The sequence below is a fragment of the Cannabis sativa genome, chromosome 5, assembly GCF_029168945.1.
Source record: "Cannabis sativa cultivar Pink pepper isolate KNU-18-1 chromosome 5, ASM2916894v1, whole genome shotgun sequence".
Lineage (NCBI taxonomy): Eukaryota > Viridiplantae > Streptophyta > Magnoliopsida > Rosales > Cannabaceae > Cannabis > Cannabis sativa.
In genome coordinates this window covers 27,449,175-27,467,146 of record NC_083605.1, presented here as the reverse complement: position 1 = coordinate 27,467,146, position 17,972 = coordinate 27,449,175, and the positions used below count along the sequence as shown (strand labels likewise).

At 37.1% G+C, this 17,972-nt stretch overlaps 3 protein-coding genes across 3 annotated transcripts; 1 reads left to right on the top strand and 2 right to left on the bottom strand.

Annotated features, from left to right (window-relative positions):
- Nucleotides 1–650: 650 nt before the first annotated feature.
- On the top strand, nucleotides 651–4,478 carry LOC133038249 (uncharacterized). The gene is made up of 9 exons (XM_061116339.1): nucleotides 651–857; nucleotides 1,102–1,146; nucleotides 1,547–1,615; nucleotides 2,022–2,411; nucleotides 2,542–2,856; nucleotides 2,954–3,334; nucleotides 3,440–3,783; nucleotides 3,872–3,998; nucleotides 4,143–4,478. Exons 1-9 carry the CDS (start codon nucleotides 651–653, stop codon nucleotides 4,476–4,478), a joined length of 2,214 nt encoding a protein of 737 aa, XP_060972322.1.
- An 8,975-nt stretch (nucleotides 4,479–13,453) lies between these two features.
- Nucleotides 13,454–14,764, bottom strand: LOC133037862 (uncharacterized). The gene is made up of 4 exons (XM_061115568.1): nucleotides 14,534–14,764; nucleotides 13,893–14,191; nucleotides 13,638–13,811; nucleotides 13,454–13,553 (listed from the first exon to the last, which is right to left on the bottom strand). The coding sequence occupies exons 2-4, from the start codon at nucleotides 14,189–14,191 to the stop codon at nucleotides 13,475–13,477; spliced, it is 552 nt and encodes a 183-aa protein (XP_060971551.1). The 5' UTR covers nucleotides 14,534–14,764; the 3' UTR covers nucleotides 13,454–13,474.
- A 97-nt stretch (nucleotides 14,765–14,861) lies between these two features.
- LOC133038248 (uncharacterized) lies at nucleotides 14,862–17,348 on the bottom strand. Its single transcript, XM_061116338.1, has one exon. The coding sequence runs from the start codon at nucleotides 17,346–17,348 to the stop codon at nucleotides 14,862–14,864; it is 2,487 nt and encodes an 828-aa protein (XP_060972321.1).
- Between the last annotated feature and the right edge of the window lie 624 nt (nucleotides 17,349–17,972).

The following is a 17,972-nucleotide window of genomic DNA, read 5'->3' as shown; positions in this document are numbered from 1 at the left end:
CCAAAGATAGAAAATGACAAACACAAATATGATACCAGGAAATGAGCATTCTTCACATTGAGGAGGAGGTCGGCGGTGTAATAAAAATATTAATAAATACTAGTAAAAATACATATTCATTTTTTTCGTGTATATAAAGTTAATGTATATTTTAATCACTATCATATATATCATTTTAAATTTGTGACAAAAAATATAGAAATTTTTACATGAAAAATCCTTTTTACACACTTTATTACAAAATTACCCTCACACGCCTATGACTACATTTCTACTTACAAAGTTATTTTTATTACACATTTACCACTTACTCATCATACCATGCATACACGTGTGCTCTCCCCATACATCATCAATCAAATCATACTCTCTTCCCTCTCTTTTTTCATTTTGTTTTCATTTCATTTTCGATTCTTCATTTCTGTTCTCTAAGTTCATTTTGAATTCAAGTAACCTCCATTAACCACCCATAATTTATCACGTTTTTCCCTCTTATTTTTGGTTCATCCACGAATTTTCAACTTCCTCTTAGCCCACGATTTAGCAACTGTTTTTCCCTCTCTGTTTCAGTTTTTTTCAATCTTATTTATAGTATGGCAATCACTCGTTCATCTTCATCCCCTTCTCCACTTCTCAAACAGAAATAAAAAATGGGCAAGAAATCTTTGGCCAACAAATCCAAGGGTAAACGCCCAATCATTGATGATTTTGATTCTGATTTTGAAGCTCCAATGCCGAAGCGTGTGAGACCCCATTCTTCGAAGAAAACGAAGCTGAACTTGGAGGAGCCCACGCTTCCAGAAATTTCTGGGAAAAAATTTCAAAAATCTATTACACATGCTGAAGATCGGACTGAGGTTGGTTTTTAGTTTTATTTTCGTTTCCCCCTTTCTTCCATTTATGCTTTACCCAGATTTTGGCGTTTTCATATTCATTATGCTTTGTGTGATTTTAGGGTTTCATTTGCGCATTTTGTTTCATGTTTTTAAATTTTTTAGTTATTTATTGTTGCTTTTGATCATTTCATTTGATTCTGGTCTGGGTGTTGTTCTTTAATTTTGTTTTGTTTTCTTTATTTTCAGTGTTTTTTTGTGCTTACAGGTTATGTGTTTTGTTTTCGTTTTTGGTGTTTTCAATCAGTCTTCGGTAGTTTCTTTTCAGTTTTTTAATAGTTTGTTACTGGTATGTTTTGATGTGTTTTCGATTTTCATTAGGTTTAGTTGTTTGCTGTTATATTTTAGATTTCAAAACGATTTTCAAATCTTTGCTCTATATTTTTCTATAGTTGTATATGTTTTTTAGTTTGTTTGTTGTTTTAATATAGTTTTATTGTTCTTTTTATACTGCATTTTTCGATTTCTTTTAGGGTTAGTTGTTTACTGTTTTTTTTATGTTTCCAAACGATTTAAGGTCTTTACTGTTATTTTCTGTGTAGTTGTTTGCCATTGATAGTTTGTTTTTAGTTTTTTTGTAGTTGTATTACAGTTTTCATACTATTTTATTCAGGATTTATAATTTATCTTGGCCCTTTTTTGTTATGTTGCAGGTTTGGGACTGTAAATTTAGTCCTTCTGATTTTTACAGATCTAAGTGTGTATGCACCAGTGTTTATTCTGTGATAGATAATATTAAAAACACTTTATCTGTTAATTTGCTTTCTTTGTTTCGTCAAACTCATTGGGCATTTTCTGGATATGCCTGAGTTTGTTTTTCATCCACAAGTCGTACATAGTTTATTACTAAGGGAAGTTTTACAGCCTAATCCTAAGGAGTTTTGGGCTAAGGTTGCTGGCCGTTGCATACGGTTTAGTGCCGAAGAATTTTACTTGATTTCTGGTTTAGATTGTTTCGGTGATTGCAACAAGTTGTTGTTTTCACAGGAAACAAATCAATTGGTAGAAACATGTTTCCGTGGTGTAAAAACTATTGACAACAAAGCCATCGAGGATGCTTTTTTGGGTAGTCGGTGGGGTTTGGATGAGTCTATTGGTTTGAAAATGGCTGTTTTGTATTTCATTCAGTGTTTTCTTCTTAGCAATACTCCTGACAAAGAAGTGTCTAGGTTTGTTCTAGATGTAGTTGATAGCGGTCGGTGGGATGAGTATTGTTGGGGTAGGGAATCATTTGAATTGACAATTGACTCATTCAAAGGTAGGATTGAGCATGGGATCATTATGAAAAATAGAAAGGCAGAGAAGGGAGGCCAATATGATGGCTGGTATAGGGCATTGGGATGTCCTTGGGTTTTCACTATTTGGTTTTATGAATGCTGTCCTGCAATGGTGAACTCTTTCTGTAAGAGAGTTTCATCTTCTATTCCCAGGATTCTGAACTGGAGCAACACCATCGTCACCAAAAATCCAACCCTTCGAGACTTGAAGGGCAAGATTTTTGATTTACCTTTGGAGAAGGTACTTTACGCTTTCTTTACCGTTTTTTTCCCGTTTCTTTTCGCCTTTATATATGTTGTTCTTTTTTGGTTTTTCCAATTGTTTTAATTTTTTTTCATATTATGTTTGATTATGCCTTGTTCGATTGAAGATAAAAAACATGCGTCCTACTGATGAAGAGAGGCAGCAGCTTCAACTTGACGGTCTATTTCTCGATGAATCTATTGATGAACGTGGTGTAGCGAAGCAATCCTTCGAGGGTGGCTCATCTTCAAAGAAGTCTGATTCAGCAGATATTGATTGGATGAAATCTAAGCTGGAGATGCTCAGTTCGAATCAATCATCATTGGCCGAGGACTTCATTTCGTTGAGGTGTTTTGTTGATTTTAATTTCAAATCCGTAATGACTGTAATTAAGGATATCCAAGAGAAGGTTAATGCCATTCATCGTCGTCCTTCTGACGAGGTATTTATTCTTATTTATTGTTTAGGTTTTTTTATATTTTTTTTTGTATAGTTTCTTTACTGTTTTATTTAAGTTTCATTTATGTTGGTTGATACAGGGAAAGTCATCGGATGAATTAGTAACTCAAGATTCTGATGATGATGCTGATGATGATGATGATGATGATGATGCCGAGGATGATGAGAAGCAATTGCCTGATCCAGAAAATATTGATTCCGACTCCGACGATGGTGGTGAGTTGGTTAAAGTTGGTGGGGATGCTGATGATGCTGACAAGGCTGTTACTGCTGTTCCTTCTGCTGATGTGAATCCATCTGAGGATGTTGGAGGGAGTGATAAAAATGTTAAGGATGTTGAGAAGCCGAAGGGCGATGAGTCTCGATTGAAGGGGGGCGATTTCTTTGATGGGTTGAGCCAGCTTGTAATAGATGATGATCAAGTTGTGTTGGCTGGCTTGGAGGCTGTTGCTAAAATCAATGTAAGTTTACTTTTAATTGTTTTCAAAAAAACTAGGTTTCTTTTTGGTTGCTCATTAGTTTCTAGTATGTTTTGCAACTGTTTTAATGCATTCTTTATTTTTTAGGTCCCCGCACCCAATCCAGATGTTGTTGGTGAAAAGTCAGATGCCCTTCATACTGATGAAGAAACTGAGGATACTGTCTCTGATACACCTCTGTTGGATAAGAGGAAGCGTGCTCCGGCCTTGAAATCTCCATTTGTTGATTTCGGGTCTGCTGATGTCGGGAGCACTCCAATGGAGCTTATGTCCTCAGGTTCTCAATCAGCTGGGGATGATAGGGATTTCAAAATGGTGACTTATGTGAAGGGCCTTTATGCTCTTAATGATGCTTTTGCTGATCCCGTATCTACCGAGATTGAGGCAAAATTTGACTCTTGGATTGGTGAAGGATTGCTTAAACATCCTAGGTGACTGTTTTTTATTAAATCTGTTTTTGTATTATTTTTTTTTCCAGTTTTATTCCTCTATTTTTTTGCTGTTTTTTTGTTGTTGTAGGCATTATAATTGTTATGAAGACGGCGCAAAGAAATTTACCCCGGGTTTTAGGCTAGGTGTTGATTATGTTGAGGATAAAACTTGGTTTTACCATTTGGCCACATGCGACATGTTTATGAACGACTCGGTAAAGTTTCCAATTTATATTGTACTTATGGTAGTTTGTTTTTAGTTGCTTTATAAATGTTTTTTAGTTTTGATACTACATTTCAGTTTTTTTACAGTTGTTAAACCTTTTCATTTGTGTTTCTGTGTTGTTTTTTTTTCTCAGCATATGAACACCATATTCTATTACCTTCGGAAAAAAGGTAAGTATTCTTCCGCTGTGACGTTGAATTTCGCAACTACTGATTGTCTTTTTGATGATTCCATCCAAGCATTGTACCACAAATTTAACAAGGCCAAGTCAATGAAGACTAAGATGTCACACATTCACGCTGCCCACCCAATTGCGCATTACATCCGAGGTATGCGCATTCCCTGTTCCAAGCCTTGGTATGAAGCAGATCACGTGCTTTTCATCATCAAAAAAGATGTGGGAATGCTCTTGCTCGCTACCAAGATTATTGATGATGTGTTCCCATCGAGACATCCGAGAACGTTATGATTTACAACGTATTTAATACACGATTACCTTGACCCGGTAAAAGGAGACATATCACAGCTGTGTGATATTCAAATATTATCTTCATTTATTTTACGTGGTATGTAATTAAACCCCACGATTTTAGGGGATAACTGTTGTAAAGATATCAGCCAACTATGTAATTAACTGCCTGACTATGTAATTATAAATAGAGGCATGTTATACTGAAAAAAGGACCAAAAAAATTCATAAGAGGAAAGGCCCTAGAATTGTATCAGAAATCTAATAAAATTGACTCGTGGACTATGCAGAATTTTAACTGCAAAACCACGTAAAAACTTTCGTGTTCTTACTGTTTTAATTTTCTGTGCAAGTTTATTACAACTTAGGCTCAAATCTAGTTAACAAAAATCTGTGTTAACAGTTTGGTGCTTTCATTGAGAGCCTTCGTGAAAGAGCTCAAAAAAAACCCTCCTTACATACAAAAAATAATCCTCTTCATGGCTGACAACACAGAATACGTTGACACACCACATGAAGAAACTCTTCACCGTCCTGGAAAAGAGCCAATGGGCTCTACGAGGCCTTCCAACTCTTAGTCTAAATGGACCGCTCACTCCAGGAGGACCCAACCTGAGGGTGGCCCCAGCACTCGGATCACTCGTTCCAGGAGGACCCACCATGAGGGTGGCCCCAGCACTCAGAGCACTCACTCTAGGACGACCCAACTTGAGGGTGGCCCTAGCAAACGAATAACACGTCCGAGGAGGACTCAGCATGCAAATGGACAAAAATCCTAGAGTGAGGGATGAAGAACCCAATCTTGGGGGTGCTCAACCCATGGATGAGGGTGCTTATGACCCTACAAGATACATACCTATTGTCAAAATGGAAAACTGTCATCTCAGGCGCCGTCTGGAGGAGGCAAATTGGTGGAATGCTGAATTGGAGTGTGAGGCAGTCGCGACCAGGGCGTCATCGGGGAATAATACTCAAAATTAACCTGACCCTGGAGTGAGAAGGCCACGAGAAGAACCAGGAGACATGAAACATCTCAGGAGAACCCTCAAAATGCTCAGGAAGAACAAGGAAAATCCAAATGATCAGCGAGAACCATCTCATAGAAATGAGAATGGGAGGCGGCTAGAAACCAGGAAACAGGAAATTCCTCGTGGAAACAAGGAAAATCCTAGGAAACAACCTGACGAGCGTAGGAACCACCAACATTCTTCCCGGACCCATAGAGAAGGGGCTCGTACAAATCCCAATGGGGGAAACATAACGAACCATGCCTAAGGGGGAAGAACGGGGCGTGAAGAAGCGAGTGTGACATCGGGGCACTCAAGGACCCATAGTCGATTAACTTGAGGAGTAGAAAGTACTCGTCGTAATAATGATCAAGAAAGCATGAGAACCAGTAAGACTACAAGTCACTCAAGGACGAGGTCCATGAGCAAGACGAGGTTCGTAAGCAGGACGCAGTCAGTGAGTAGAACGAGGTTCGCTAGTATCTATAACCAACCAGATCTGCGAGAGCACTTGAATCAGAAAAAACTTGATCTTCGCCAACAACTCATTCCAAAGTAAGAGGATCTTATCCAATTGCGAATAGACAAGTTGGAGGATAAGTTCAGAAGGTATCATTTGGGGGAGTTAGGAAAATAATCCTGATACGACTCAAATGAGGAACTCGAGTCGTACCATCTAGATATCATGAATACTCCTTTTCCCCAGGGATTTAAAAACCCTCACGTCTCCTCGTATGTTACAACCACCTATCCGGTCTTGCATTTGAATAACTTCAACACAATAATGCAAGCTAGCAATGTTACGAACAATTTAAGTTGTATTTTGTTTCCCACCTCACTAGTTGGAGCAGCAAGCAGCTAGTTCAATAAATTTACTCATCCTTCCATTACTTCTTGGGAACAACTGTCCAAGGATTTTAAAAAGCAGTTTCAGTCTGCAAGGGATAGACGACCCGAAGTGTCCTCACTCACCAACATAAAGCAACAACTTGGAGAGATACTTAAGGCGTATTTAAGTTGTTTTAGCACGGCTGCTGCAAGAGTAAGAAATCTCGATGATAGTATACAGCTTACTGCCCTTCAGGCGGGGATCACTACTAATCTAACCACCACTGGGGGAAAATTATGGGACGACTTACATGGTCCTCCAGTGAAGAATATCACTGAGTTCAACAAGAGGGCCCAGGTGTTTGTTCGAAAGGAGGAAGCTCGGAAATAGAGGAACTTGTTAAAAAATGGTTCGAGAAGCAAACCCAACAATGTTTCAACAAGCACTGTCTCAACTAGAGTTGATAATTCATGGGCCTTTGGCTCAAAGAGGAAAGACGACTCTAAGGCGTCGTCCAAAGACAAGAAGAAACAAAAGAAGCACGAAAAGTACATGCCAGTTTATACTATTTATACCGAGCTTAATGAAACCCGAGAAAATATTTACCTTGTGCATGAGCACAAGGTTGCCTTCAGTAAACCCGAGCCCATGAGGCACGTGAGGCATAAAAGAGATCCAACCAGGTACTGCAAGTACCATAAAGACATTGGGCACACAACAGACGAGGGCCGTCAATTGAAAGATGAGATAGAAAGTCTCATCGCGCGGGGCCACTTCAAGCAATATGTGAAGAGACAGGGCAATGAACATAACCAGCCCAATCTGCCCAACAACCCAAGCAACCAGGGATTACAACCTCCTTCTATTGAAGGAGGGGACATCCTGGTTATCTCGGGAGGGCCGCATATTGTAAGAGAGAGCAACAATGCCCAAAAGAGCTATGTGAAGGAAATAAAAAATGAGCAGTCAGTATTTGCTCCAAAACCTTCCAAGAAGGTAAAAACTGAAGAACCTCCACATATTTTCGGAGGAAGATGAGAAGAACGTGAGGTACCCTCACGCCAATCCGTTGGTGATTACTATCCAACTCGCCAATAAAAGGATAAAGAGGGTGTTCATAGATAACGGGAGTTCAGTGAACATCCTTTACAGGGAAACACTGAAGAAGATGGGGCTCAAAAAGGCCAAATTAAGGCCTTGCATGGTAAATCTATGCGAATTCACTGGCGACAGTATCGCCATGTCAAGGTATAATTGAGCTCGCCTTAACCTTGGGTGAGGCACCCCTATCCGCCACAATTATGCAAGACATTCTGGTTGTCAACCTGCCATCAGCTTACAATATATTATTGGGTCGTCCAACATTGATCGGACTAGGGGCAGTTAGTTCGATCAAGCATCTATCCTTGAAGTTTCAAACATCAGAGGGTGTGGGAGTGGTGTGAGGAAATCCGATGCTAGCTCGCGATTGTTATCGCATAGAGCTACAACACAGAAAATCCGGTCACAAGTTAATGGCAGTCTTGGTAGAGGAAAGCGAAAAGAAGGATGAAGATCTTGATCCTCAGATTCAAGATGAAAGAAACTTATTGAAACCAATTGAAGAATTGGAAGAAGTTGTTCTAGACCCAGGAAATCCCACAAAATGTGTTTACATTGGGAAGAGCCTGGACGAGTAGTTGAAATAGCAGCTAATAAGTTTCTTAAGGGCGAACCAGGATCAGTTTGCCTGGAACCATGGAGATATGATAGGGATTGACCCTAATATTATCTGCCATCATTTAAATGTCGATCCAAACTACCCAGCAAAGAGGCAAAAAAGGAGACCCTGGATTCTGAGAGACAAGGAGCACTCAAACAAGAAGTGGATAAGTTATTAGTCAATAACTTTATACGTGAGGTGTTTTCCCCCTCATGGATAGCCAATCCTGTTCTCATCCCAAAACCTAACGGAACTTGGAGAACTTGTATTGATTTCTCTGATCTAAATAAGGCATGCTCAAAGGATTGTTTTCCACTACCCAGGATTGACCAGTTGGTGGATGCAGCTGTTAGGCACCAGCTTATGTCATTCCTGGATGCATATTCTGGATATAACCAGATAAAAATGCATGTCCCAGATCAGGAACATGCGAGCTTCGTAACCAACATGGGACTTTACTTCTACAAAGTCATGCCGTTTGGGCTGAAGAATGTTATGGCAACATATCAACGATTGGTGAATGAGATGTTCGCGAATCAAATCAGACGAAACATGGAGGTTTACGTCGATGATATGTTAGTAAAATCTGTAAAAAGTGGGAGTCATACCACTGACATCGTAGAATGCTTCAAAATATTAAAGAAGTATAATATGAAACTTAACCTGAAAAAATGTTCCTTTTGAGTTTCCTCATGGAAATTTCTGGGATTCATAGTCAACGCGAGGCGCATTGAAGCAAATCCTGAGAAAATCAAGGCTTTGATAGATATGCCATCACCAACAAAGCCTAAGGAAGTCCAGGCCCTAACAGGAAGGATGGCTGCCCTTAACAGATTCATTTCAAAATCAATTGATAAGGGTTTGACATTTTTCAATATATTGCGAGGCAACAAGAAATTTGAGTGGACAGAAGAGTCTTAGGAGGCCTTTCAGAAGATTAAAAGGCATTTAGAAACATCTCCAGTTTTGGCAAAACTAGTAACTGAAAAAACATTACTCACTCTATCTGGCAATATCAGAAGACGCAATTAGTGCAGCTATCGTGCGAGAAGATGGAAAGCACCACCAACTTCTTTACTATGTTAGTAAAAGGTTACTGGGGGCAGAGTCGAGGTATCCCCCTCTTGAAAAACTTGCTTTATGCCTCATCCAGGTGTCTCATAAGTTACGGCCTTACTTCCAGGCACATCTAATAAAAGTGTTAACTGATCAACCCAGGAGACAAGTTTTATCAAAACAGGACGCTTCTGGAAGATTGATAAAATGGTCAATTGAACTGGGGCAGTTTGACATAACATATCACGCTCGAACATCCATCAAGGGCCAAGCTTTGGCAAACTGATTAATAGAAGGAATAACTCTAGAGGAAAATCAGACTGTTCATCGAGACACTGACACTTGGAAGTTATTCGTGGATGGTGCATCCAATGAGCAAGGCTCGGGTGCAGGGGTAATATTAATTTCACTAGAAGGCTTTAAGTTTCATTATGCTTTGAGATTTCAATTTGACGCATTAAAAAATGAGGCCGAATATGAAGCCTTGATCGCTGGCTTGAAGATAGTCGAGGCCTTGAAGATCGAGAATCTCATATGTCATAGTGATTCGCAACTGATTGTAAATCAGGTTCTCGGGGAATACCAAGCTAAGGGCCTAAAAATTGCTAAGTACTTAGAGAAGGTTCAGAAGAACTTGGAAAAGTTTGATTACTTTAAAATCGAGCAAATCCCAAGAGAACAAAACTCTAACACTGATGCCTTAGCAAAACTAGCCTCGCAGAGCAATTTGGATGAATTAAACTTGGTTCCGGTTGAAGTGCTAAATGAGCCAAGTATATGTGAAAAAGAAGATGTTAAGATGATAGATGTCTCACCTACTTGGATGACCCCTATAATCAACTATCTACTCGACGGCCAACTTCCAACTGACAAGAATGAGGCACGGAAACTCCTATATACAGTACCTCGCTACACAATAGTCAAGGGAAAATTGTAGAGAAGAGGTTATTCCATGCCTCTACTTCGGTGTGTTCTACCTACAGAAGCAAACGAAATCGTCAGAGAAATTCATGAGGGCTTTTGTGGGGATCATCCATGTTGGTAGAGTCTGTTTAAAAAGATCATAAGACAAGAATATTACTGGCTAACAATCAATAAGGACACCCACGAGTTTGTCAAAAAATGCGACAAGTGTTAGAGATTTTCACATATACCTTGCGTACCACCAATACAACTAAGGATGATGACCTCGCCTTACCCATTTGCTATATGGGGGATTGATCTAATTGGGGCACTCCCCACAGGGCAAGGGGAGCCAAGTATGCAGTGGTAGCAGTTGATTTCTTCACTAAATGGATCGAGGCCAAGCCTCTTGTCTCCATAACCTACAAGAAAGTCCTAGACTTTGTTGTCAAAAATATAGCCTACAGGTTTGGAATTCCCATAAAGTTAGTATCTAATAACAGAACTCAGTTCGATGGTGACTTGTTCACTGTGTTCTGCGAGAGGAACAAAATAATTAAGAGCTTCTCATCAGTATCCAGGCCTCAGGTGAATGGACAAGTTGAAGTTGTTAATAAAACCTTGAAGGATACTATCAAGAAGAAGTTAGACGCTGCCAAAGGTAGATGGGTCGACGAGCTACCTCAAGTACTTTGGGCTCAGAGTGTTGGAATATATTTTACCAGGATCTAGATTTACTAACAAGTATGTTTTTAACATCCTAAACATGAACTTCTAAAACAATATGAAATAAACACATGAAAGGTATGAGAAACCTTACAGTGGTTGCAGCAGAATTTAGTGACTCCTTCCGCTCAGATCTCTAACCCTTGTATCCTTTCTGTAAAAAACTATCACCAAGATCTGAGCCCGATTCTCCTTCTCTTGAATTTGGATTCTTCACAGCCTTACACACTACGATTGAGTACCACTTGATGTGTGTGGGCACTTACTCTAATCACTCTAGGGTTCAGTTTGAAGAGAGGAAGAGAGAGAGAGGGTTTCGAAATAGGTATAAAAGAGTTGGCTCAAATTTTATTGAAGGAAAGTGTTTGCATCATCTTTTCCTTTGAGGCCATCACTACCTATTTATAGGAAACCACCTAGGGTTAGGTTAGATTTATTTGGCATTAAAATAATGAAAAAATAAAATGGTAAATTGCTCCTTAAGTGGGCGGCCATGGACATTGGGCCCCACTTTGCAATTTTTTCATTTTTCCAATTATTCATCTTATTTTCTCAAAAATATTATTTTTCCAATTTAACCACTTAAATGCCAAAACTAATTATTTAATAATTAAAATAATTATTAAATAAAATTATAATTTAATATATTTATTAATTAGACTTAATAAAGTCTCTTAATTAACAAATAAACCCTAGAATCTCTTTTCTTCACAATTAAGCCCTAGCTTAGTGAAAATTCATAAACTAGACATAGTCTAATTTTAGAATTATAATTGATTAATGAAAATCAATTAACTGAGTCTTACAAGTAATATTGTCTCAACTAGTATGGGGACCATGGGCCTATATATCCGAGCTTCCAATAAGCAGATCTAGAATTTACCAAGTAAATCCACTAACTTATTAATTTCTCATTGCATCCACCATAGAACTTGGAATTGCACTCTCAATTATATAGAACGCTCTATATGTTCCACGATATAGATACACTATTAATTATCCATTGTTATAATCCCAATAATCAATGATCCTCAATAGATGATTTACATTGCATAGGGACTAATTTACCGTTACACCCTTCAAATTATTTTATCCTTAAAACACCTAGCCACCTATAAATGATATTTCAGTGAACTAACATAATCACTAAAATGAGTACTCAACCATTTATCTCTGTTTAGGCAAGCTCGAAGGAAATTATCATTTCACTTCTATGTCAAGATAGAAGCTATAGATTCCATATCTATGATTAGCGCTCTCACTCAATTGTACTACCATGTTTCCAAAATGTACGTATCACCCTAACCAAAAAGTAGGCTTAACTAACGTATCAAAGAACATGAATAACACTCTTGAGATCGAACCTAACCATGTTAGGATTAAGATGATTTGATCTAGGATCAACTAGGTGATATTGAATTTAATAGATTTTACGGTAAACTTATCATATCTAATCAAGGTTAAATATCGGTCCCTTCCAATGCATACTCCATGCATCCAACCCAAGCTTTACTTTAACCAATGCCCTAGAAAGGACATAGCACTTATCCAAGGTGGAAGTAAACTATGTTGTAGATTATCATATCAATTAAACCCTGTGTAGTGATAAATCTAGGAATACATTTAATCACATAATCTTGATCACTTTCCAATGTGCTGACGACACACTACTACAAAAAGGGGTATTTTCGTCGTTTTATAAGTGACATATAAAGATTTTGCGTCGGTCTACAGAACTGACGTATAATCCGTAGACGTAAATAGTGTTTTATTTGCGTCGTTTTTAAAAAGACGCAAAATACAATTTTCGTCATTTGAAAACCGACGGTAAAAAATTACTTTCCTATTTTATTTGAAGCGTCGGTTAAAAAGTGACGCTAAATGTTTCATGGCATTTTAAAACTGTCACAAAAAACTTATTCCGTCGGTTTAAAAATGTCATCTGTATTACGAAAATACTTTTTTTTTACCTATTGCGTCACTTATAAAATAAAGCACAAATATAAGTAAGGGAAAATTGCAAACTTTTCATGCAATTTTTCCCACCTGCATTATCAAATTTTAGAATAACTCTATATAATAGTAAATACATAATACAAAAAAAAATTAAAATAACATTTTTAAAACTTATATTAAATTAGTAATCGATTCTATTAACTAATCACACAATACCAAAATTGTTAATAAAATCGATTCTAAAACTTAAATTCCATGTATATCGTAAACTAAATATAAACTAATAATATATGCAAAAGATAACAATAATCATAAAACTTGTTACTCATGTATTATATCAAAAGTGTAGTAACCTTAAGTACTTAATCTATAATCAATGGCTTCACAAATTCGACCAACTCATCTCGTACGACATTGATCTCCTCGTTACTATAGGGAGCGTCTAACTTGAACTGTAAAATAAAAGATCAAAAAACATTAATCAACATATTAAAAGTATATATAATTAAAATACAAACTAAATAGAGAAGAGTAGTTATTCATGTTTACATGATTTTTCAAAAAACTTGCAGCATTAACAACCGTCATGAAACTCTAAATAATCTTCATAACATAATAACCACATTGTACTCCATCCGGCTGCTGTCGACACGTGTATTGGTTGATTTTTACTGGACCCTTGTTTCGTATATTTTTTTCGATCCTGTACATGTCCACATCACTAAACAAAAAAGAAATTAATTAATGAATTGATTTATAACATAATCTAAATTTAAAAAATTATAACTTACTTTTGGATACATTTCATAATATCAGTTCAGATAAAGTCATTCGTCGAGTTAAGATATGCAACACTTTGAGTATTGGCATGAATCATAATTGTCAACCAGTGATCACTACAGAACAAAACATGTTAATTCAGTCAACTCACTAATCAATCCATTAGTTTGTTACATTTATTAATATAAAAACATACTTACTCTGAATTCCACGGACATATCAACCATTGTTCAGGTTGCATACCCATCATTCGCTGACATAGATTCTCTGAACGTTGTTTGAGTTTACCAGCTTCAGTTGATACTGAAGCAGGATTATTAAATGCATATGTATTCCTCAACCCACCAAGATTAAGTGTGTGTTCTTGCAAATAACTAAATTAAAACAGATTATTAATAAACAGTTGTATATATAATTTTTAACTTAGATATTAACTTAGTTATTAACTATTATACCTGCACCAAAGAGACATAACAGTATTTCCAATCTTATGGAGCTCGCACACATCTTCCACCTCGTCAGCGCTGATCCAACACTCTTGGCCTTCTCCTCCGAACACTTCCGGTTTAATATAGTATCTCTTTGATTTCTGAGCAGGCCAATTCTTCACAATCTCTGAAAGTCCAGACAATAATTGTGTCTTTGCAGGGGGAATGTACCGTTTGACAGACTGTTTATTAGGCCCCTTTGGGTTTATCGGTGGCTGAGTCGGTGGAGCCAAATGATCTCTTGAAACTTTCTTCTTTCCTTTCATCTACATCAAACAATTAATTACAATTTCAAAATATAATAATATTGACAGCTTAAGATGCAATTTTAAGGTTTTTGTAAGAAATTATTAGCATCCAAGAGTTTAGAAAACATAAAGTCATAAATCATAATAGATTTGTTTTCTCCCGAGGTTAAAGTCTTAAAATACTTACAAAACTAGCTTTGAATAGATCATGGCCACAAAATTTTCACCAATAATGCATTCCCATCCCACTAGACACTATCATTAGCTTCTTTAAAAAGAAAGTATCACCAAATAACTATTTGAGTTCAACCTACTCATTATTCAAGAAAATATACTTGAAAAGGAAAAAAAATGATGTACCTTCGCTAAATCATCTGGATGTATGTTGATTAGGTTCTTTGGCCAAGCTACAAAATTGTTTACAGCTAAACCAACTGTGTCGAAGCCTTCATGTTCTATAGGGCATGGTAGAATGGCATTTTCAAATCACTCGGTATTTCATAATACCTTTTCTTTCAACCATGTACTAAAATTTCGATAATGTTCATGTTGCACCCATTTGTGGTTCCTCGACTTACTAGGATAAGTAGTCTCGATCCAATCAAAATGTTTCCTTCAAGATGTAGTTAAACATTATTCTTATTAGTACACTTTTAATTTGAATTGAATATTAAAAATTAAATTAAACTTACTCAATGTACGGTTGAACCTCATCAACATTTTGCAAAACGAGTCGGTGTGCTTCCTCTCGATCAGCTCGACTTACGTCGCAAACAGAAACATCCCGACCCCCTTTACTAATTTCATTATCAAATCTAGGAAGACACGACCCAACAGTTGCTACATTTGACAAGAAGTCTGAACAAAATTCTACAGCCTCTTCAACGATGTAGGATTCAACAATTGAACCCTCTGGCCTGCTTCTGTTTCTTACATAACCCTTTAGGATTTTCATGTACCGTTCCATTGGGTACATCCATCTCAAATACACTGGCCCACACATTTTTACCTCTCTCACCAAATGAACAGTTAAGTGGATCATTATGTCAAAAAAGGATGGAGGAAAAAGTTGTTCTAAATAACACAACACTTCAACAATTTCTAATCGGAGATTTTCCAACTTTGACACATCTACCACTTTGCAACAAAGAGATTTAAAGAATAAACATAACCTGGTGATGGCATAGCGAACTTTCTTAGGTAAAACAGAACGGATACTCACCGACAGAGTATGTTGCATCAGTATATGATGATCGTGAGACTTCAGTCTGGACAAAATTAATTTGTCCATATCTACCAAATTGGAGATATTTGAAGAATACCCTTTGGGTACTTTAACGTGAGACAATGACGTACAGAAAGATCGTTTTTCTTCCTTAGTCAGGGCATAACACGCCGGTGGTAAAAAAGTTCGTTTACCAATAATTTCTGGATGTAAATTTCCTCTAATCCCCATCTCTTTCAAATCTAGACGGGATTTAATTCCATCTTTACTTCGACCAGGAATATTAAACAAGGTATTAATTAAGCTATCTGAGACATTTTTCTCAATATGCATCACATCTAAATTGTGACGTAAAACCAAATGCTCCCAATACTCAAGCTCAAAAAATATTGATTTTTTCTTCCACGGTCCCTGAGGTTCATTTGTGACACCCTTACCTCCTTTTCTTTTCTTCGATTTTGACTTTCGCTTTCCAAGATTGAATTGAATTTTATTCATTTTTTCTACCAATTGTCTTCCGCTTAAAGGTGGGGGAGGCATTTCAAATTCTTGCTTACCGTCAAATGCCTTTTTCCAGGTCCGAAATACATGTTCGGGTGGCAAAAACTTTCGGTGTCCTATATAACAAATTTTTCTCGAATGTGTTAAATAGCGAGAGCATGTTTTCTCTTCACAGATAGGACATGCATTATGACCTTTCACACTGTAGCGAGAAAGATTCCCGAAAGCAGGAAAATCATTGATTGTCCACAATAACATGGCCCTAAGATTGAATGCTTCATTCCTATAGGCATCATATGCATTAACACCGTCATACCACAATTTACTTAAATCATCAATAAGAGGAGCTAAGTATACATCAATATCATTGCCAGGTTGTGAAGGGCCTGATATCATCAATGTCAACATAGTGAACTTTCTCTTCATAACAAGCCACGGCGCCAAATTATATATCACAAGCAAGATTGGCCAACAACTATACTTACTGCTAAGGGAAGTATGTGGATTGATACCGTCTGCAGAGAGACCAAGACGGATATTCCTAGGCTCATTGGTAAAATCAGGCCATCTAGCATCAATTGTTTTCCAAGCGGGAGAGTCAGCTGGATGTCTCATCATACCATCTTTCACTCTATCACTGGCATGCCAAGTCAAATTTTTAGCATGGTCGGCATTTCGAAAAAACCGAACCAAACGAGGTATGGGTGGTAAGTACCACAATACTTTTGCAGGAACACCCTTCTTTACCTCATTAGAATTCTTTTTCTTTTGCCACCTGGACTCACCGCACATTGGACATGATACCTCATCCACAAATCTCTTTCGATATAGGATGAAATCGTTAGGACATGCATGTATCTTTTCATATTGCAAGCCTAACGAACACAATGTCTTTTTTGCCTCATAGAAAGACAAAGGCACCTCATTACCTTCGGGTAATAATTCTCCTAAGAAAGCTAGTAACTCTGTCAAACTCTTATCACTCCTCCCGTGTTTTGCTTTCAAATTGTATAGCCTAATAAGCGTCGATAATTTAGTAAACCTAGTACAATTAGGGTAAATCGACTTTTCAGCATCTTCTAACATAGTTTGAAATGTTTCAGGACGAACTTGAGATTCAAACTCTGCTTTGTTAATCATCTCTGCGATGTGATCATCTTCATACTCCACATTATTAACAATCTTATCCTTTCTAAAGGGTCCCTCGCCCGATCTTCTAATTTTTTCTCCGTGGTGATACCAGACCTTATAACTCCTGTCTATACCGTTCTTAAACAAATGTTCTCTTATTTGGGCAATTTTCATACGCTCCATGTTACCACATTTGAGACATGGGCAATGAACCAAATCAGGATTATCCGCATTCTTTGCAGAAAACTCCAAAAAGAAGTCAACACCTTCCCTATATTTTACCGTTAACTTATTCGCACTCATCCAATCTCTATCCATTTCGAAACTTCTAACAAAACAACAAAACAACAATTTAATTAACCTAATTAATACAATAAAATAATTCTATATCAACTTAACCTAATTAATTTAATAAAATACTAATCCTACTAAAATTTCTACCGAAATTTCGGCAGCATAACATTTATAATTCGGACGTTCCCAGAAATTTTAAACATGCAACTAATCTATTAAAACATCCACAATAATACAAACAAACAAAACTATAATTAACAGTACAAATATTACCACCCATCCGACCGCAGTCATGCAATTCCAGAACTTACTTCACTATGGATGAATATCTAGGATATTCAAACTCTTCTAGGATTTATAAAATATAAAGAAATAAAGTTTGAGTAGCTTACCAATTCCAAGCTAGCGCTCAAGCAATTTCTTTAAAGAATAGTTTTATACCAAGGATCTAACAAAATGAAAGAGAAATCAGCATATTAGACAATTAAATTTGCAAAAAAAAGAATCTGTTAAGGGAACAGCAGATTGTATTTAGAAGGAGATTTGAAGAAACGAGAAATTTTATTTTATTTTTTCTATTTACAAGGAGATTTGGAGAAGAGAGAATTCCTTTTGATCATTATTTATTCTTTTCATGTATTTATTGAT